Source organism: Mytilus edulis, chromosome 10 (assembly GCF_963676685.1).
Source record: "Mytilus edulis chromosome 10, xbMytEdul2.2, whole genome shotgun sequence".
Taxonomy (NCBI): Eukaryota; Metazoa; Mollusca; class Bivalvia; order Mytilida; family Mytilidae; genus Mytilus; species Mytilus edulis.
Genome location: NC_092353.1, coordinates 23,502,067 through 23,524,203, shown reverse-complemented (window position 1 = coordinate 23,524,203; position 22,137 = coordinate 23,502,067). Strand labels below are relative to the sequence as shown.

The 22,137-nt window shown below is 32.1% G+C and overlaps 1 protein-coding gene across 4 annotated transcripts in view; it reads left to right on the top strand.

Annotated features, from left to right (window-relative positions):
• The first annotated feature begins 287 nt into the window (after window positions 1-287).
• The window catches only part of LOC139490667 (uncharacterized), a 36,957-nt gene continuing 15,107 nt past the window's right edge, over window positions 288-22,137 (top strand). The window contains exons 1-22 of one of the 4 annotated variants that reach the window (XM_071277580.1): window positions 288-412; window positions 1,973-2,209; window positions 5,085-5,246; window positions 6,086-6,322; window positions 7,038-7,199; window positions 7,743-8,018; window positions 8,776-8,937; window positions 9,471-9,779; window positions 10,459-10,620; window positions 11,349-11,819; window positions 12,500-12,661; window positions 13,389-13,859; window positions 14,540-14,701; window positions 15,239-15,745; window positions 16,562-16,723; window positions 17,344-17,628; window positions 18,267-18,431; window positions 19,040-19,087; window positions 19,629-19,909; window positions 20,378-20,458; window positions 21,103-21,474; window positions 22,026-22,123. In XM_071277580.1, coding sequence (XP_071133681.1) covers window positions 361-412; window positions 1,973-2,209; window positions 5,085-5,246; window positions 6,086-6,322; window positions 7,038-7,199; window positions 7,743-8,018; window positions 8,776-8,937; window positions 9,471-9,779; window positions 10,459-10,620; window positions 11,349-11,819; window positions 12,500-12,661; window positions 13,389-13,859; window positions 14,540-14,701; window positions 15,239-15,745; window positions 16,562-16,723; window positions 17,344-17,628; window positions 18,267-18,431; window positions 19,040-19,087; window positions 19,629-19,909; window positions 20,378-20,458; window positions 21,103-21,474; window positions 22,026-22,123 — 5,024 coding nt within the window. In that variant the 5' untranslated portion in view covers window positions 288-360. Of the gene's footprint in view, window positions 413-1,972; window positions 2,210-5,084; window positions 5,247-6,085; window positions 6,323-7,037; window positions 7,200-7,742; window positions 8,019-8,775; window positions 8,938-9,470; window positions 9,780-10,458; window positions 10,621-11,348; window positions 11,820-12,499; window positions 12,662-13,388; window positions 13,860-14,539; window positions 14,702-15,238; window positions 15,746-16,561; window positions 16,724-17,343; window positions 17,629-18,266; window positions 18,432-19,039; window positions 19,088-19,625; window positions 19,910-20,377; window positions 20,459-21,102; window positions 21,475-22,025; window positions 22,124-22,137 lie in introns of all 4 variants that reach the window. The other 3 variants (XM_071277579.1, XM_071277582.1, XM_071277581.1) reach the window with 3 other exon arrangements.

The window sequence follows — 22,137 nt, the reverse complement described above, 5'->3', positions numbered from 1 at the left end:
TGCAAATCTCTTCTTTTTTCTATTCTATCAATCAAGAAATAATTGCAATCTGACACTCAATAGTTTGCTAGCTCAACATATACATATACGATAATTAAACAATTTTTTTCAACAAAGGAAAACAAAACAATTATTTATTTAATTATAACTTGAAATTTAATAATATCTGTTCCGTTAATAAAAACTTATAAAGGGTGACCTACTGCTGAATGGCAGTGTTCATGGTACGATCGTTACTTGGCGTCATAAAATAAACATTCTTTGTACCTTTTAGCGTATGTCATGCATTACCCATTACATAATAGCATACTAGAGTCATTTAATATAATGATTTAAAAACAAAGTATTCATTTACTAATTATGTTTTGTAATATACGGTTAATTTTTAGTGGGATTTTAATTACCAACCTACGTAAGTTTGATTTTTCAAATAAATGAGAAAAAAAATGAATTACAAACAAACAAACACACAAACAAAGAAGAAAGCTTTAAAAAGATTTTCAAATGCATCACGAATAACAATTGCATAAAGTAAGATACTTATTTTTATCAAATGCAGTTAAATCTCGAAAGACTATTTACACCAACATATCTGTTTGATGCTATTGTCAGGATGCTGTCGCAGGAACGCAAAACAAAATTTCCGTCTCTCATTTTCGTAATTTTACATAATAATGCAGTGTTAACGAACACAATAATTTCCGAATTTACAGTAGTTCGCAAAAATGAAACCCCTCCGCCGCGTGTGCTTAAATACGTCAAAGACTACCATTGCTGAATTGAAGGAGACATGGGGATATACATGTATCTGAATGAGACATCCAACCATCGATAAAAAATTACATAAGGTCGTTAGCTATATTATAGAAAGGTGTCAATATGTAAAGCTCGAAATTAACTCGAAGTTGTTTTTCATTTATTTAAAGTATTATTCATGGGTTATTTCTCCTGTTTTCTTAAAAACAATCCTGATTATTTATAGCAAATATATCAACAAGTGTCATACAATTTTCTATTAGACGGACATTTCCGGCCATTAACTGAGATTCAAAACAACACCGAAATAAGTCTGCTTTAAGGGTACATTAGTTACTCATGATCATAAGCATACAACCTGTCCATAACCTTGACGAAACGCGCTTACATATTGTCCAGTTCTAGTCAATATTCGTGCATCTTCCATATGTATCTGTGTCATAACAGATCAAGGATATTATATATGAATTACTGCTAATAAATTTGCGTTCTATTTTGATAAATAATAAAACATGTATTTGAGGAGATAATTTGACGTTGTAAGTGTATAAAAAGTCGATATTCTATAATTTTTTAAGGTAGTTTTGGTATCCTATTCATAGTAGGGACTTTCAAATGTTTTAGGTATGAATTACAAAACTCACTAATGATGTTCCTGACTCGTAATTTGAAAAATATGCAAAGAAATTTATTAAAAAATAGACTCAATTCTTGTGGAAGGCATATAAAGGGTGTGGGGGTATCATTTGTTTTTCGTTTTTATATCTACAGTGTATTTATATCGATCAGATGAATGTGTTCATGAAATGGAGATTTACTTTAATGTTTCGTTCATGTTATGACAGTTTCGAATAATGCATAATGCTAAATCGACTTTTCACTCTAGCGGAATAGAAGTCCTGTTTTTTCTTCTCCAAATTCTGTCTAAGCAGATACTTCAATACAGAGATATTCGATAATCTCTGTGATAGCCATAATGGTGGTCAAGAGTCGTATTCTTTCAAGTTTTGGTATATTAAGTTTTTACATAATCACCATTGAAACCCGTTTTTAAAAATATAGCTCATCAATTACTGAAGTTTTTGTTTTTCTTATTGAAATACCATTGAACGTAGATTTTTCTTAGCAAGTCGATCAATTCAGATGATTACTAATCATTCAATCATAAAGAGAAGAAAAAAAAGTTTATCATTGATAAATAATTTTATGGTTTTAGATCTGCAGGTCTCATCAGCTACGACAGCTGATTACAGTGATCCATGTACAGATTATGATATAATAGAAAGTCACTACAACAGAACTGTCAATTACACCTTACAGAGCGATGACGAGGATTTCTGTGAAACTGAATATATACTAGCAGGCTGGTATAGATATCAAGATTTACAAAACATACCGACAAAACCACCAGCACCAGGACAATGTGGTTCTTCTTCTCCGATATGGTTAAATGGTAATATTTTATAAATCGTACAAACATTTTCTTTTTTTATTTTATCATTTATTTTCTTTAAAAAATTGTATAATTTTTTATCCAAATATTGGTTTCAAATCTGATATAAAAATACAGACCCTGTGTCCCTGCATTGCTTAACAAACTGAGGCAACGCCCTGTTTTAGTTTCACTTGTGTAACCTTTTTTGCTAACATACGGTTATTTATAATAATACACACTTTCAAAAACAAAAGAGATGAGAAATGTAATTGGTTCACGTGGTAAAAGTAGAGCGGAGCTTTGTAAGATCTATATAACCGAAGCGCCGACGTATGGTATGTTTATTAAACAGAATCGATGTTATATGTTTTTGATATATATTGGTAAATTCACATTGCGATAAGACGTGTCACGGTACTTGTCTATCCCAAATTCATGTATTTGGTTTTGATGTTATATATATATGTTATATTTGTTATTCTCGTGGGATTTTGTCTATGTGTGTTACATTTTAGTGTTATGTCGTTGTTCTCCTCTTATATTTAATGCGTTTCCCTCGGTTTTAGTTTATATCCCGATTTTGTTTTTTGTCCATGGATTTATGAGTTTTGAACAGCGGTATACTACTGTTGCCTTTATTTGGTCTGAAATAAATTGATTTCTGAATGGTCTCCTCCAACACTGTTTTGCAGACGTAAAAGTAACACAGGTAAACATCTACCATATCTACTGCACATATTACAAAAATAAGAATATAAACCGTATCATATGTCTTTTTTATATATTTCAATATGACATGAATTCTATAGTTCTACAAGTATTTAGCATTAATGTTTCGTTTGAAATTTTAACATCATTTGGAAAAAGAATCACATTCTGATTTGTTAGATTCGTTTTAAATGACCATCTTATTCTGCTCTATGTTGATTTTTGACAAGAACATATAACTACAATTACATTTGTAAGTGGCACAACATAAGTCAAACAAAAACACACACATGTAACATGTTTTTCGTTTGATTATAAACAGACAAAAACTGACAAAAACTGATTAATCATCAACAAAATTATGTAGATTTGGTATGATTGCCAATAGACCTCTTTCGAGTTTGTCCGTCACCGGAAAAAAACTCGTCAAAGGAGTAGGTCCAGTAAGACCCCTTTTTGGCCCCAAAATATAGCAATTTTACAAAATTGTTAAAATGTAAATTTTTAGTTATTTATTGGACAGTAGAATGCTTCTGCTATAAAATATGGGCTCTTTTTGACGATACAATGCATATAAATATCGGGTACTAGCACCATTAAGTCATGCTAAATTACTGAAATCTTCACAATTCTAGCATTTTAGTTAAATTTTAGACGGTTTTCCTGTAAAACGAAAGTGGCCGCATTCGTGTTCACCCTTACTATTGAAATGTAAGTTGTATTTCATGATAATACATAACATATATAAAGGTTGAGGATGAAAACGGATGCGGCCACTTTCATTTTTTACAAAAACCATCTGAAAAGTGACATTATTCGGCATATATTTTGTAGATTTTTCATATTTGAGCTTGTATCGGATCGTTTTTAATGACTAAATTAGTGAAAATCTTTCACATAACCTAATTGATTCAAATGAAAAAGACACTTAAGTGATTAAAAAGTGGTCAAAATCTTTCGTCAGATGAACCTGAAATTTGAGGCCAAAATCGGTCCTTACCGGAGCTACTCCTTTGCGCGCCTTTATGACGTCATTTACCAGAAAGAGGTGGTCGCCTGTATCTCAGCACTATAACAGTTCATCAAGCGTCTTAGTGATCGTCATTGTACAGGATAAACTATAAATAATATTCTTTCAGTAATTTGTAATTTGATGGAAATGCATAGAACTCGAAAGTTGTCTATTAGACCACTCTTAACAACATAATTTATGGATACAAAGCAGAAAAGAACAGCTTTTTTGTTATACATGTATATGTATTTAGTGCTATATTCAGTCTTTCTATACACTTTTTTACATGCATTTCCACCTGTGTGTTGCAGAAGGCTTAATTTACAGTCTGTGTAATTATAATATCCTAATTTTTCTCTGGTTGTTTCTCTTGTCTTATTTTGCACAAGTTAATACTATTAGTTACATAGTGTGCTAGTGACCTAATACGGTATATATGGGGTCAGTAAATTCCATATATACCGTATTACGTCATTAGCACACTATGTAACGAATTTATCTTATCGACTATCTTAACGTGTAAAATTTAGACTAGTGACATATCAAAGTGAGCAAGTTTTCAATACAGTTAGCATTAACAGGATTAAGAAACTACTTCCTTTGATCCTACAAAAACAGATGCCAACAATGACAACTTGTTAGATTTAAATGTGTTTTATGAATTTATTTCACTTTATGATCACTTTCTTCGTCTGATGAAACCTTTAAGTTTTTTCTCAGTACTGTTTTGTTTTTCTAAAGGGACGTAACACCAAAACTAACCGTGTATGAAATAAGCCCCGCCTCCTTATTACCTTATATGGAATATAAAGGGACGCAACTCCACTACGAACCGTGTATGAAATAAGCCCCGCCTCCCAACTAACCTAATATTAAATATACACGGTTTCTACGAGGACGCTTTTAACCAATCATATTCCTAGAAATGTATAGGAGGTAAGATAAAGTGTATTGCTTTAATTGCTTTTGCTATATCTATTTCGTATAGATACAACAAATGAGACCAATTTTCAGTATCAAAGACGCATCTCGCGTTATCTATTAAATTATAAATAATTCACTGAAATAATCATTGTTTCCCCTGTGACACTAGACGAGTGTTAGGATTTTTTTTAAATCTGAGACTGTTTTGATGTTTGAAAACCCCTTTAACGATATATGCATGTATTACAGGATCGTATCCAAAGACATATTGGGAATATCGTACGTTAAAAGCCTGCCGAGTAGGAATTACTTCGAACTGTGAAGACAGCTGGGATGTTACTGTCGTCAATTGTATGTCATACAATGTTGCGTACTTGGTACCAACACCGGGCTGCGGACGATATTGTATGGGTTAGTATACATGCATTTTTTGTTTGTTTTGGTCATGCATATTAAATTGTCCCGGCTAATACTTTATATGCGTGTTTTTTGTGTTTTCGTCACCTTTTGATTTTGTAAGCATTAATATTAAATAATAAACTATGAATCAGGCAGCAGGTTTTTCTTTTGAATTGTTTCACATTTTGTAAAGCCTAACCTTTTACATGTTTAAAGACGGTATCGATGTTACTGCTTGTTTAAAGTCATGCGGCAACTTTAGATCATTATCGTCTTTTGGCTTTTGTGCAGTTGACTTGATGACAATTCTACCACTTCGTCATATTTCTTTACCGGATAATTTGTAAGAAGCTCTATAGTATCCTTCATTTTTAATGACTACAATAATGAATATGAGTATTCCGAAAGTATGTACATGAGAAAATATCACATTGAGACAATAACATTTGCCGAGTTGGGATGCAATGAAGATTGTAAAAACAAAACTTCATTTATTCTGAAGAATCAAATGTACTGATATATTCAGGTATATTTTGACGATATCTAAGTTATTTAAACTTGTTTTTTGAATTATGAGTGACGACATGCTGAACTGATGATTCATGTCAGTACCTCTACTTTTTACATCACTTCTAAAAACCTTTCAAATGATTGAAAGAAATATTTCATTACAGATTCTCCTCCGCACCTAGATTTCTGATTTAAAAACACAATTGGAGTGTATTGAATTGAAGTTAAGAATTGATTCCATAAAAAGTATTTGGTAAGTTAAAATTGTGTCATGATACAAAATTGATTAAAGAGAATTGAAAGCTTTCTAAAGTATCTAAATTTTGATCTTGAATTTGTAGAATCCGATAAAGAATATAAGATGTCTACAGAACAAGATTGGAATGACCCGTGTTACAGTTATAGTATCATACCAAATGATTACGACAGAGCAGTAGATTACATCTTGATGGACGGCGAAACAGAATACTGTGATAATATAACATTGGGATGGTATGGATACATGGGATATGAGAATGTACCCACAAAACCTCCAAAACCAGGACAGTGTGGATCATCATCTCCTATATGGTTTGAAGGTAATGTTCCGAATGATTATATTGTTGTAAACACATTTCTCATTAAGGTAACAGAAGTTAAACGTTTTATTACTTAGATGTGTTTTTCACGTATGTTAATTTGAGGTTTTATCCTTCATTTTTATTGCAAAGTTAGTCATTGGAGACAAAGTAATATTGTACGATATCAAGATCATCTACCAAATTTTGTGACAAATTTGTTGTTGCTACATGCATTGTTATTACACAGGGATATTTGCAAAAAGGGCCAAACAATAATACCAGGCTTATAATTTGGTACAACAGAAGCGCATTTTGTAAATTTTGTGTCTTTGGAATCATATCAGTTGGATATCAAAATGAGACACGAATATTGAGAGCATAAAATTCTGACATTTCCAAAACGTTGTGCCAAATTCGGAATTCATATCTTTGCCTAGAAATAAAAACATTTTTAAACATTTCAAAACACTAAATTTACAAAATCAAATACTTGTAGATTTATGAATGATATTTCATGTAAGCAAACTAGTCATGAATTTTTAACTGGTGACATGTTAGGGGAAGAACTTTTGTCTAACAACAAGTTTTCTTACACCTACTCTTGCGAACATATCATACTGGGCACAGTACTGTTATTCATTATTACCCAAATACGATTAAGTTTGGATATGTTTAACATATCATTCAAAATAGATTAATTCCATAACTTATACTTGTAAGTTCTTTTTATCAGGAACATATCCTTGGTACGAAGGGATGACATCTACAATGAATGCATGCACAGTTGGATTATCATCAAATTGCAGCACTAGTTGGAACGTTACTGTCAAGAACTGTGGCTATTACAATGTGGCAAAATTGCCACCCTTGCATATGTGTGCAAAATATTGCATGGGTAAGAATTTAAAAAATTTGTTGGCTGAATTTCCCGTCATACGAGCATATAACACCTAATCCACTTAGAGAATAGCGTTACATTTTTGGATAGCAAAGAGCTCCACAGTTTGAGTTTATTGGTTTGTAGATCGATTGTTATTTTATTCATACAAAGCCGTTTCCTGATTTCTTGTCAAAACAAATATAATACGATGTTCAAGTTGAGTCAAGTAAAAGATTGGAAACATTTACTATTTGATAATGTTCAAAAAGCTTGAAATTATATATAGTTGAGATTCCCATCCCAAATCCACACTATTGTCTCGGTTCTAGTGATAAGAAATACAGCAAGTGAATGATATATAGAGCAATTTCTATAAGCCATATTCCATGAAGAGATACGTTAAACAAATATTGCTCATTTCTTTCTATACGTATACCTATTGATAAGTTTACTAATTGACTTACCCAGACAATGGTTAAGAGAAAATGGATTAATGGCATTGGTTTTGAAAATTTTGTAACTATTAGGCTATAATCATATATGTTATTATACATTTAGAATCAATGAATAGTTCCGGCTGGAATTTTAACTCTTCACAATGGTATTCTGGAATGCATACATCTCCGTCATACTGGAATGACCCGTGTTACAGTTATAGCATCATATCAAATGATTACGACAGAGCAGTAGATTACATCTTGATGGACGGCGAAACAGAATACTGTGATAATATAACATTGGGAGGATGGTATGGATACATGGGATATGAGAATGTACCAACAAAACCTCCAAAACTTGGGCAGTGTGGATCATCATCTCCTATATGGTTTGAAGGTAATGTTTCGAATGATAACATTATTGTAGAACACATTTTATTTTGAGGTGACAGTAGTTAAACGTTTTATTACTAAGATGTCTTTTTTTACTAATGTAAATTTGAGGTTCTATTCTTTATTTTTATTGCAGTGTTAATCACTGACGACAAAGTAATATTGTAAGATATCAAGATCATCTACCAAATGTTGTGTGATCTGTAAAAACTAATTGTCTTGTTGCTTCATGCATTGTTATTACATAGGGATATTTACAAAAAGGTCTTAGCAATGATACCAGGCTTTTAATTTGGTACAACAGAAGCGCATTTTGTCAATTTGACACTAATTTGTGTCTTTGGAATTATTGCAGTTGGAAATCAAAATGAAACACGACTAATGAGAGCATCAAATTCTGACAATTCCGAAAATTGTGCAAAATTCGGAATTTATATCTCTGCCTAGGATTAACGAAAAACGTTTGTGTCCGTTCCATTTGTTTTTAAACATTTCAAAAACACAAAATTTACAAAATCAAATAGACATATGAATGATTTTTCATGTCAGTCCATCAGTAATGAATGTTTAGCTGGTGATATGTTAGAGGAAGGAATTTTAACAAACAACAAGTTTGCTAATCAACTACTCTTGCGAAAATATAATCCCAAAAATAGTACTGTTATTCATCATTGCTCAATACGATTAAGTGTGGAAATGTTTAATCAATCATTCTAAAAAGATCGATACAGTAACTATTACTTGTAACTTTTTTTTATCAGGAACATATCCTTGGTACAAAGGGATGACATCTACAATGAATGCATGCACAGTTGGATTATCATCAAATTGCAGCACCAGTTGGAACGTTACTGTAAAGAACTGTGGCTACTACAATGTGGCCAAATTACCTCCCTTACATATGTGTGCAAAATATTGCATGGGTAAGAATTTACAACATTTGTTGTCTGAATGTCCCGTCATACGAGCATATAACACCTAATCCACTTAGAGAATAGCGTTACATTTTTGGATAGCAAAGAGCTCCACAGTTTGAGTTTATTGGTTTGTAGATCGATTGTTATTTTATTCATACAAATCCGTTTCCTGATTTCTTGTCAAGACAAATATAATACGATGTTCAAGTTGAGTCAAGAAAAAGATGTGAAACATCTACCATTTGATAATGTTCAAAAAGCTTGAAATCAGTTGAGATTACCATCCCTAATCCACACTATTGTCCCGGTTCTAGTGATTAGATATACAAGTGAATGATATGTAGAGCAATTTCTATAAGCAATATTCCATGAAGAGATATGACTACAAATATTGTGCATTTCTTTCTCTACGTATACCTATTGATAAGTATACTAATTGACATACCCAGACAATGGTTAAGAGAAAATGGATTAATGTCGTTGGTTTTGAAGATTTTGTAACTATTAGTCTATAATCATATTTGTTATTTTACATTTAGAATCAAAGAATAGTTCCGGCTGGAATTCTAACTCTTCACAATGGTATTCTGGAATGCATACATCTCCTTCATTCAATAATTCCTACAACGGACCATCTTCCCCTTCATACTGGAATGACCCGTGTTACAGTTATAGCATCATATCAAATGATTACGACAGAGCAGTAGATTACATCTTGATGGACGGCGAAACAGAATACTGTGATAATATAACATTCGGATGGTATGGATACATGGGATATGAGAATGTACCCACAAAACCTCCAAAACCTGGGCAGTGTGGATCATCATCTCCTATATGGTTTGAAGGTAATAATTCAGATAATCATATTATTGTAGAACACACTTTATATCAAAGTTGTAGTATTTCCATGTTTAACAAGTTGGAAAGTGTTTTAACTTGTGAAAAATTGAGGTTTTATCCTTCATTTCATTTGTTGAGTTATATTGCCATTTTAAAAAACTGAAATTTTCTTCCACGATTGATGATCAGAAATATTTGAAACAAGGACCCAGCAATGCTTACAGGCTTACAATTTTGGTTCAAAAACGTATTTTCGAAACATAAGACTCATAAATGTCTATGAAATCATTACAGTTGGAATTCTAAATTAAGCACGAATATGAAGAGAATTGAATCCGAAATTTCAATATGTTATGCAAAAATATTCAAAAATCATATTTGCCTAGTAGAATAAGAGAAAATTTTCGTGTTCCATTTTTTTTATATTTAAAAACACTAAATCAACAACAAATTAACGTTTCAATGATATTACATGTTGGCACTTCAGTAATAAATGATGATATATTCGGGAAACAAATTTTTACAAACACTAAATTTGCCTATCAACTTCTCTTGCGAATATCAAATCCCATATATAGTACTGTTATGCATTATTTTAAAATCTGTAAAATTAAGTCCCAAATGATTCATTGATCATTGAAAATTGGTTGATTTAATAGCTATAATTTAAATCTATATTATCAGGAACATATCCTTGGTACAACGGGATGATATCTACAATGAAGGCGTGCACAGTTGGATTATCATCAAATTGCAGCACTAGTTGGAACGTTACTGTGAAGAACTGTGGCTATTACAATGTGGCCAAATTACCTCCCTTATATATGTGTGCAAAATATTGCATGGGTAAGAATTTAAAACATTTGTTTTCAGATTGTCCCGTCATACGAGTATATAACACATAATCAGCCTAGAGAATAGTGTAACATTCTAAGATAGTGTAATATTCATTATCGATATCACTGGACTAGTATATATTTGTTTAGGGGCCAGCTGAGGGACGCCTCCGGGTGCGGGAATTTGTCGCTACATTGAAGACCTGTTGGTGACCCTCTGCTGTTGTTTTTTATTTGGTCGGGTTGTTGTCTCCTTGACACATTCCCCATTTCCATTCTCAATTTTAAGATAGTTAGAAACTCCACCGTTAGAGTTTCTTAATCATTTATCGATCATTTCTTTATTCATTTAAAGTCAATTCCGGATTTTTTGTCAGGACTTATAACAGGATCTTTAAGTTGAGTCAAATGTAAGATGTGAAACAAGTACCATTTTATAATGTTTGATTATTTTTGAATTAGTTGAGATATCCACTGTATAAACCACCATTTTTTCTAGGTTCTAGTGATACGATCTACAGCACGTTAAATGTAAAGAAGGTGTGTTCATAAAGTAACAAAACACACAAGAAGATTGGATGATCAATATGGTCAATTCTTTTTTTTTCAATGATAATGTTATCAATTGACATAACCCAACGCATAGTTGATAGAAATATCTAAAAATAGATTATTGGGGTTCGTTTTGAAGACTAAATAATTATAAGTCTATAATCATTTATGCTATTATTCATTCAGAATCAAAAAATATTTCCGGTTGGAATTCTAACACGTCACAATGGTATTCTGGGATGCATACTACTCCGCCATTCAACAATTCCGGCTGGAATTCCAATTCTTCACAATGGTATTCTGGGATGCATACATCTCCGTCATTCAACAATTCCGGCTGGAATTCTAACTCGTCACAATGGTATTCTGGGATGCATACATCTCCGTCATTCAACAATTCCGGCTGGAATTCTAACTCGTCACAATGGTATTCTGGGATGCATACAACTCCGTCATACTGGAATGACCCGTGTTACAGTTATAGCATCATATCAAATGATTACGACAGAGCAGTAGATTACATCTTGATGGACGGCGAAACAGAATACTGTGATAATATAACATTCGGATGGTATGGATACATGGGATATGAGAATGTACCCACAAAACCTCCAAAACCTGGGCAGTGTGGATCATCATCTCCTATATGGTTTGAAGGTAATAATTCAGATAATCATATTATTGTAGAACACACTTTATATCAAAGTTGTAGTATTTCCATGTTTAACAAGTTGGAAAGTGTTTTAACTTGTGAAAAATTGAGGTTTTATCCTTCATTTCATTTGTTGAGTTATATTGCCATTTTAAAAAACTGAAATTTTCTTCCACGATTGATGATCAGAAATATTTGAAACAAGGACCCAGCAATGCTTACAGGCTTACAATTTTGGTTCAAAAACGTATTTTCGAAACATTAGACTCATAAATGTCTATGAAATCATTACAGTTGGAATTCTAAATTAAGCACGAATATGAAGAGAATTGAATCCGAAATTTCAATATGTTGTGCAAAAATATTAAAAAATCATATTTGCCTAGTAGAATAAGAGAAAATTTTCGTGTTCCATTTTTTTTTATATTTAAAAACACTAAATCAACAACAAATTAACGTTTCAATGATATTACATGTTGGCACTTCAGTAATAAATGATGATATATTCGGGGAACAAATTTTTTCAAACACTAAATTTGCCTATCAACTACTCTTGCGAATATCAAATCCCATATATAGTACTGTTATGCATTATTTTAAAATCTGTAAAATTAAGTCCCAAATGATTCATTGATCATTGAAAATTGGTTGATTTAATAGCTATAACTTAAATCTATATTATCAGGAACATATCCTTTGTACAACGGGATGATATCTACAATGAAGGCGTGCACAGTTGGATTATCATCAAATTGCAGCACTAGTTGGAACGTTACTGTGAAGAACTGTGGCTATTACAATGTGGCCAAATTACCTCCCTTATATATGTGTGCAAAATATTGCATGGGTAAGAATTTAAAACATTTGTTATCAGATTGTCCCGTCATACGAGTATATAACACATAATCCGCCTAGAGAATAGTGTAACATTCTAAGATAGTGTAATATTCATTATCGATATCACTGGACTAGTATATATTTGTTTAGGGGCCAGCTGAGGGACGCCTCCGGGTGCGGGAATTTATCGCTACATTGAAGACCTGTTGGTGACCCTCTGCTGTTGTTTTTTATTTGGTCGGGTTGTTGTCTCCTTGACACATTCCCCATTTCCATTCTCAATTTTAAGATAGTTAGAAACTCCACCGTTAGAGTTTCTTAATCATTTATCGATCATTTCTTTATTCATTTAAAGTCAATTCCGGATTTTTTGTCAGGACTTATAACAGGATCTTTAAGTTGAGTCAAATGTAAGATGTGAAACAAGTACCATTTTATAATGTTTGATTATTTTTGAATTAGTTGAGATATCCACTGTATAAACCACCATTTTTTCTAGGTTCTAGTGATACGATCTATGCACGTTAAATGTAAAGAAGGTGTGTTCATAAAGTAACAAAACACACAAGAAGATTGGATGATCAATATGGTCAATTCTTTTTTTTTCAATGATAATGTTATCAATTGACATAACCCAACGCATAGTTGATAGAAATATCTAAAAATAGATTATTGGGGTTCGTTTTGAAGACTAAATAATTATAAGTCTATAATCATTTATGCTATTATTCATTCAGAATCAAAAAATATTTCCGGTTGGAATTCTAACACGTCACAATGGTATTCTGGGATGCATACTACTCCGCCATTCAATAATTCCGGCTGGAATTCCAATTCTTCACAATGGTATTCTGGAATGCATACATCTCCGTCATTCAACAATTCCGGCTGGAATTCTAACTCGTCACAATGGTATTCTGGGATGCATACATCTCCGTCATTCAACAATTCCGGCTGGAATTCTAACTCGTCACAATGGTATTCTGGGATGCATACAACTCCGTCATACTGGAATGACCCGTGTTACAGTTATAGTATCATACCAAATGATTACGACAGAGCAGTAGATTACACCTTGATGGACGGCGAAACAGAATACTGTGATAATATAACATTCGGATGGTATGGATACATGGGATATGAGAATGTACCCACAAAACCTCCAAAACCTGGGCAGTGTGGATCATCATCTCCTATATGGTTTGAAGGTAATAATTCAGATAATCATATTATTGCAGAACACACGTTATATCAAAGTTGTAGTATTTCCATGTTTAACAAGTTGGAAAGTGTTTTAACTTGTGAAAAATTGAGGTTTTATCCTTCATTTCATTTGTTGAGTTATATTGCCATTTTAAAAAACTGAAATTTTCTTCCACGATTGATGATCAGAAATATTTGAAACAAGGACCCAGCAATGCTTACAGGCTTACAATTTTGGTTCAAAAACGTATTTTCGAAACATTAGACTCATAAATGTCTATGAAATCATTACAGTTGGAATTCTAAATTAAGCACGAATATGAAGAGAATTGAATCCGAAATTTCAATATGTTGTGCAAAAATATTAAAAAATCATATTTGCCTAGTAGAATAAGAGAAAATTTTCGTGTTCCATTTTTTTTTATATTTAAAAACACTAAATCAACAACAAATTAACGTTTCAATGATATTACATGTTGGCACTTCAGTAATAAATGATGATATATTCGGGGAACAAATTTTTTCAAACACTAAATTTGCCTATCAACTACTCTTGCGAATATCAAATCCCATATATAGTACTGTTATGCATTATTTTAAAATCTGTAAAATTAAGTCCCAAATGATTTATTGATCATTGAAAATTGGTTGATTTAATAACTATAATTTAAATCTATATTATCAGGAACATATCCTTGGTACAACGGGATGATATCTACAATGAATGCGTGCACAGTTGGATTATCATCAAATTGCAGCACTAGTTGGAACGTTACTGTGAAGAACTGTGGATTTTACAATGTGGCCAAATTACCTCCCTTATATATGTGTGCAAAATATTGCATGGGTAAGAATTTAAAACATTTGTTATCAGATTGTCCCGTCATACGAGTATATAACACATAATCCGCCTAGAGAATAGTGTAACATTCTAAGATAGTTAGAAACTCCACCGTAAAAGTTTCTTAATCATTTATCGATCATTTCTTTATTCATTTAAAGTCAATTCCGGATTTTTTGTCAGGACTTATAACAGGAGCTATAAGTTGAGTCAAATGTAAGATGTGAAACAAGTACCATTTTATAATGTTTGATTATTTTTGAATTAGTTGAGATATCCACTGTATAAACCACTATTTTTTATAGGTTCTAGTGATACGATCTACAGCACGTTAAATGTAAAGAAGGTGTGTTCATAATGGAACAAAACACACAGAAAGATTGGGTGATCAATATGGTCAATTTTTTTCTCCCAATGATAATGTTATCAATTGACATAACCCAACGCATAGTTGATAGAAATATCTAAAAATAGATTATTGGGGTTCGTTTTGAAGACTAAATATTTATAAGTCTATAATCATGTATGCTATTATTCATTCAGAATCAAAGAATAGTTCCGGTTGGAATTCTAACACGTCACAATGGTATTCTGGGATGCATACTACTCCGCCATTCAATAATTCCGGCTGGAATTCCAATTCTTCACAATGGTATTCTGGGATGCATACATCTCCGTCATTCAATAATTCCGGCTGGAATTCTAACTCGTCACAATGGTATTCTGGGATGCATACATCTCCGTCATTCAATAATTCCGGCTGGAATTCTAACTCGTCACAATGGTATACTGGAATGCATACAACCCCACCATTCAATAATTCCTACAGCGGACCGTCTTCTCCGTCATATTGGGATGACCCTTGTTACAGTTATAGTGTCATACCAAATGATTATGACAGAGCAGTAGATTATACACTAAAGAGTGGCGAAATAGAAATTTGTGACAATGTTACATTGGGATGGTACGGATACTTGGGACATGAGAATGTACCTACACATCCTCCAAAACCTGGGCAGTGTGGATCATCATCTCCTATATGGTTTGAAGGTAATAATTCAGATAATAATGTTTTTGTAGAACACATTTTATATCAAAGTTACAGTATTTTAACGTTTAAATAGTAAGAAAGTTTTCCAAATTAATGTAAAATTGAGGTTTTACCCTTTTATCCTTCATTTCTACTGTTGATTTTATAATGGACGAAAAGAGAGATTGTGTAATACAAAGATGATCTACCCATCTTTTTTTGCGGTCTGTCAAAACTTACAAATGCTGTCCTTGTTGTTTTGCTACGTACATTTTAGTCGTTTTTAATGCAGCTTTTAATAAACTGATTTTTTCTGCCAATTGCATGGTTGGTGATCAGAATAATTGAAACAAGGACGCAGTAATGCTAACAGTCTTAAATTTTGGTACAGAAAACGCAATATCTAAACATAAGACGCTTTAGTGTCTCTACAATCATTACAGTTAGAAATCAAAATATAACAGAAATATGAAGAGAATACAAATCCAATAATTCCAATACGTTGTGTCAAAAATTGAAATCATATCATGATATCTGCTGAGGATAAGAGAAACCATTTCGTGTTTTTTTTTTTTTTTAACATTTAAAAACACTAAATTAACAACAAATGAACATATCAATGATATCACACGACAACACATGAATGGTTAGCTGGTGATATATTCGGGGAACAACTTTTTACAAACAACACGTTTGCCTATCAACTACTCTTGCGAATGGAATTCCCATATTTAGTACTGTTATGCATTATTACTCTTTAAGATTGATTTCCAAATGATTAACCATCGAAAAAGATTGATTTTATAACTATTTTTTTATAACTATTCTTTTATCAGGAACATATCCTTGGTACGACGGGATGACGTCTACAATGAATGCATGCACAGTTGGATTATCATCAAATTGCAGCACCAGTTGGAATGTAACTGTAAAGAACTGTGGCTTTTACAATGTGGCAAAATTACCATCCTTACATATGTGTGCAAAATATTGCATGGGTGAGTATTCAAAACATTTTTGACTGAAAATCAAGTCATACAGTGTGATGTTTATCACCCCAACTAAGACACAAATGCAACTTTAACAACTTGTATCGAATAACTTTTTCCGATTGTATATTAGAGCTTACCTCCCTTTTGTTTTGAACATATTTCATCTTTGCGATTTTTAATAGTTTAGGAAATTATATTATGGTTTGATAAAACCAATAAACTTATAGAAAGGCGTTTTTGTTGTAACGACATCTTTATTGAGGTTTACGATGTAACAATTTTTACTTATAATAATTTCAAAAATTTGTAATATATATTTCTTCTTACTAGACGTATTAAGGTTGACCCTCTCTTAATTTACATACAAGAATATCTTTTTTAGATCATCCATAAGTGTTGCTTGGAAACATATGTACAACTGTTTTGCCATAACTCATATATGTTCCATTTAACACAGTAGCCAACAAAAAAGAACAAAAAACCCCAACTGAATATAGAATAGTAATTAGAATCAAGGATACCTTTTAGCATGCAATCGCAACTGATATAACAATTAACAGCAAAATAAGCATGACCATATATAACTGGTACGCATAATGATAACATTTTCATTTGTTTTTGTTCAGATACAAGGAATAATTCTAACATGTACCCCTCCACCACACAAGGGCATAACTCAAACTGGATGAATACAACTTCCTCTTCATTCAATGGTTCCTGCGATTCAATGTACGTTAATATGGTAGAAAGTACCGATGATAGAACAATCAACAGTACATTAGAAGATAGTAGTATGGAGAGCTGTGATAATATTACAGAAGGATGGTATCAATATGAAGGATTTGAGAAGATACCGACACAATCACCTCTACCTGGCCAATGTAGCTCTTCATCGCCAATATGGCTACAAGGTGAAATTTAGAACATTTAGTACAAAATCTCAGCAAATTCAGTAGTTATAATAGTTTTAATCAAGACTTTAACCTAATGATGTTCGTTACTCTGTTTCATAAAAAACAAGCTTTTGAAAGGATTATAAATTAATATTGCTACAACTATGCAAAAAAAGATTAAACGAAGGCTCGTGAACTGGTTTTCTGTTTTTAGATAAAAACCATTAAAAAGTTGTCAAGTAACGACTATCTCTAGATTTTTTATACATTGATTATTACGATTTTTTCTTTCAAAGGCTATGACAAATTAACAGCATCTTTAATTTAACAACGTTACAATTCATTATAAGTGCGAGTCATTTCAGAGACGAATCTAAACGAAATAGATATCAATATTTTAACTTAAAAAAGCTTCCGTTTTCCGGTCAATACAGTATTGAAATAATCGAAGTATTTGTTTCAGAAAAATTCAGGATGAAAAATACTGTAAGGAAAATGTCAATAGATGCATAAAAAGACGCACAAAACATCCCTAAACAACTAAAAGACTTTTAAAAGATGTTAGCGGCATTCAAATGGTATATAATTCAGTTGGCTGTTTTATTTTCAATTTTTTTTCTGTTTCATGTACGAGAATTTTATATTTACATCAACAGGAAATTATCCTAAATCATTTGACGGTGAAATGACAATAATGAAAGCATGTATGGTTGGAACTACCTCAAGTTGTATAAAAAGTTGGAATGTTACAGTTAAATATTGTAGTGGACACATTGTAGCTTATTTGAAACCACTAGATACTTGTGCCAGGTATTGTAAAGGTAAGCATGGTATAGGAAAAATATAAATAACTATTTAGATATAGGAAGATGTGGTATAAGTGCAAATGAGACAACTCTCCACCCAAGTAACAATTTATAAAAGTAAATCCTTATAGGTCATGGTACGGCCTTTAACACAGATCTTTGGCTAACAACAAACAGCAAGATGTAAAGATAAACGGGAAAACCAACGGTCTAATCTTTATAAAAACGAAAAACGAGAAACAAGTTTACACTAAACAAGAATAACATTGCTTAACTCGAATATTTCCCATAGGTAACTCAACGAATGGACAGAAATTGACATATGTCATAATTGTCACGTACACATTGGACACATTTGCTTATAATTCTTTAATAATAAAATGAATACATAGATAAATGAAATTATGAAATAAAATCATATGCGAAAAACTTCAAATAAACACGTACACTATAAAAGTATATACATGTTAGAGACAACTTATATTACGTTAAATTTAAAACTTGAAAACAACGAAACAATGGTTACGAAAAAATCCTCACTGAAAATTCTAACCATACCTTAGTATTCATTTTTATCTAATGCCATTTTCTTTTATAATTATTTTAATTATTATTTGTTTTAGAGGGCATGGCATCCGGTGAAAAAGGATCAACGACTCCATCTTTTAATGGTATGTTCGAATTATTTTATCTTGACTGTACATATTTCTGAAAACCAACTAATGTCAAATGGATGGAAATATATATCGCGGTTTCAGAAGAAAGGTTGCAATTATGATTTAATTGTATTTTTCCAAAGGCATTTGTTGATATCAATTTTCAAATCGTTTGACAACTCCTATACACTTCTACTATAATTCTAAATATGCTATACATGCATTGAATACTTTTATGTTGTGTTTGTTTACTGCTGTTTTTCTTTCGGTGTTAATTTGTCAGTTCGTTTTCGAGTTGGAATATATTTCGGAATATGTTGCCGCTCTTTTTATATTAAACAACTTTCCAACATAATCACAACAAGTGATCATATAAAGTATTACATATATTGCAACAAAAACGTTTGCGTCCAAAAAATGAATTGTTACACATTTGATTATATTAATGTAGTACTTACGTTAATCAATTTTAGGAATGGAACTAAAATCAATTATAATTCTGAACTATTCAAACTAATCATAAAGCAAAAGCAACTTCATTATTTTATTTTAGCAGGAGAAAACATAGATCTTAATAGTTATATAGGACTCTATGTCGAGGCAGAGGTGCCATCACATGATACTAATTCTGAAGACCGACAGTTGATGTTCAAATGTAAATATTGGGAGAAAACGGATGACACATCTTTTTTGGAAGACTATTCCTATGATGTAAAATGGATGATTGACGACGATGAAGTTATTGTAAAATCTAATATAAAAAAAGCAGATCTCTACACGACAGGGAGATTGAAAAGTAGTGATTGGAGCAGTAGACTAAAGAAGATAGGATTCAATGTAAGATTAGACAATTTGTATGGAACAAATCAAAAAGACTTTACATCTTTTACAGATGTCATATTTTAATAATACAATAAAAAAAAAAAAAAAATTGAAATACAGTATATGTTTTTACTTCACACGTTACAATTATTCCACATTAATCGCATCATGGTATGCAACTTCTCCTTTACTTACCCGGTAATGAAAAAGCAATATTTTTGTAGACATGCACATCATTGTGAAATATTCAGATAAATCAGAAGTTTCATATATAACACAACACAATGAGAAATTATAAATCGTATTACGTATGCCAGAGGTCGGTGTTCCTTCTTTTGATCATTTGATGCAGTTGTGAAAAAAAGCATATCAATCGTTTCTCTGACCGGATTTTCTTTTAATGTTTGGGTTTTATTGCAAATACTACATAGGCAAATGTTCGTTTCTTTTTCGCTACAATATAAATGTTCTTTATATTTGAAGGTAAAATGTGGTGGTCGGGTACATACATCCGACACTGGTGCTTCTTATGTGGAAAGCGACGTATTCTTCGCTGGAATGGATGTAAGTTATTGGTTACACATGTATTTGAATATTTAAAAAAAAGGATTTCAAGAACCACAAACATATGTTACCATTGATTATCAATAAAATTAACGGTTCCAATTTTACCGCATCAGATGCGCATTTTGACAATTAATGTCTCTTCAGTGATGATTGAGACTAAAAAAATTTGCAAATCCAGAAGTGATTGAAAAATTGACAATCTGATAAAAACAAAAATGTTAAATAAAATAAACAACGCTGGCTATGTTAGGTAAGTTCTTGCACACAAATGAACCTAAATAGAATACAAGACAATATGTATCCCAAAATAGAAAAACATACTGGTTTATCATTGAATTTGGAGCAAATTTAGTTGTCTTTAGATAAACCCATCACAGATACCGGGATACAATTTTATATTTACGCCAGACGCGCTTTTCGTCAACAAAAGGCTCATCAGTGACGCTCGAATCCAAAATAAGTTAAAAAGACCAAATAAAGTAGATGACGGTAATCATCTTTATGTTATTAAGTTGATCACACGTTGCCTGGTTTGGGTTAGTTGTGTTGAAAGCTCTTGTCTCTTTACAATCACTTTATATATCTGCCTATTCATCATTTTAATTCTTGATCCTTTCTGATTTCTCTTTTTTTACGTAAAGGTGTGGCCCAAAAGTATGTCAATATCTAGTGGACAGTCAGCAGAAATTAATGTCTGGTCAACAGTTCCAGTGGCTTGTATTGGTGGAAGTAGCAATGCATGCGATGTTACAATAGAAATGGTTGATTTTAATGAACAATTTACATCCGGGGCTCCAGTTTACTGCAATTCATCAGTTACAGACCTTACAAAACCTTCATTATGTGGGTTGGTGTTAGACGGTTGGAAGACGAATACAGAATGGCAAAAGTTAAGTGTTAGTTTACCAGCCAATAGTGCCCAAGATCAAGAATACCAGGCAAAACTGTTACTTCGTGTAAGCAGTGCATCATATGACTCACTCTGGACTAATTATCTTCTACCAGAGATAAGCGTGAGTACATCCATAACGTTAACACATCTATAAAAAGTAAAATCGTAAAAATACTGAACGGTAAGTCCCTAATCAAATAGCAAAATCAAAAGCTCAAACACATCAAACGAATTAATAACAACTGTCATATTCCTGACTTGGTACTGGCACTTTCTTATGAAGAAAATAGTGGATTAAACCTTGTTTGATATCTAGCTTAACCTCCTACTTGTACGACAGACACATCTAATTACCCTATATTGACAACGATGTGTGAACAAAACAAACAGACATACTAGGTTAAAATGTCAAATTGTGTTATAATCTGTATCACTATAAGAACAAACAAATATGTAAAGAGAAGCAAAAAAAGCATAAAGAAAAATACAATAGCACAATAACATAATGCATATGACAGGATGTATAAGTACAGAGCCACGTCATGTATATCAAAGAAACGCAAAAAGTCTTTCATGCAAATGACCAAGACAAAAAACAAATTTTACCACCTTACCATTTTTTTACGCTCTTTTTGCAATGAATGTACAATATCTTGCTGTTTATTGTCACAGATTAGTGTAGTAAATGAGAATGTAACAGATGATTATTGGATGTGGTATGGGTCCTGTTTTACTGGATCAGATCCGTGGTTTTCTACATTTGATTGGCAGTAAGTATAAAGAA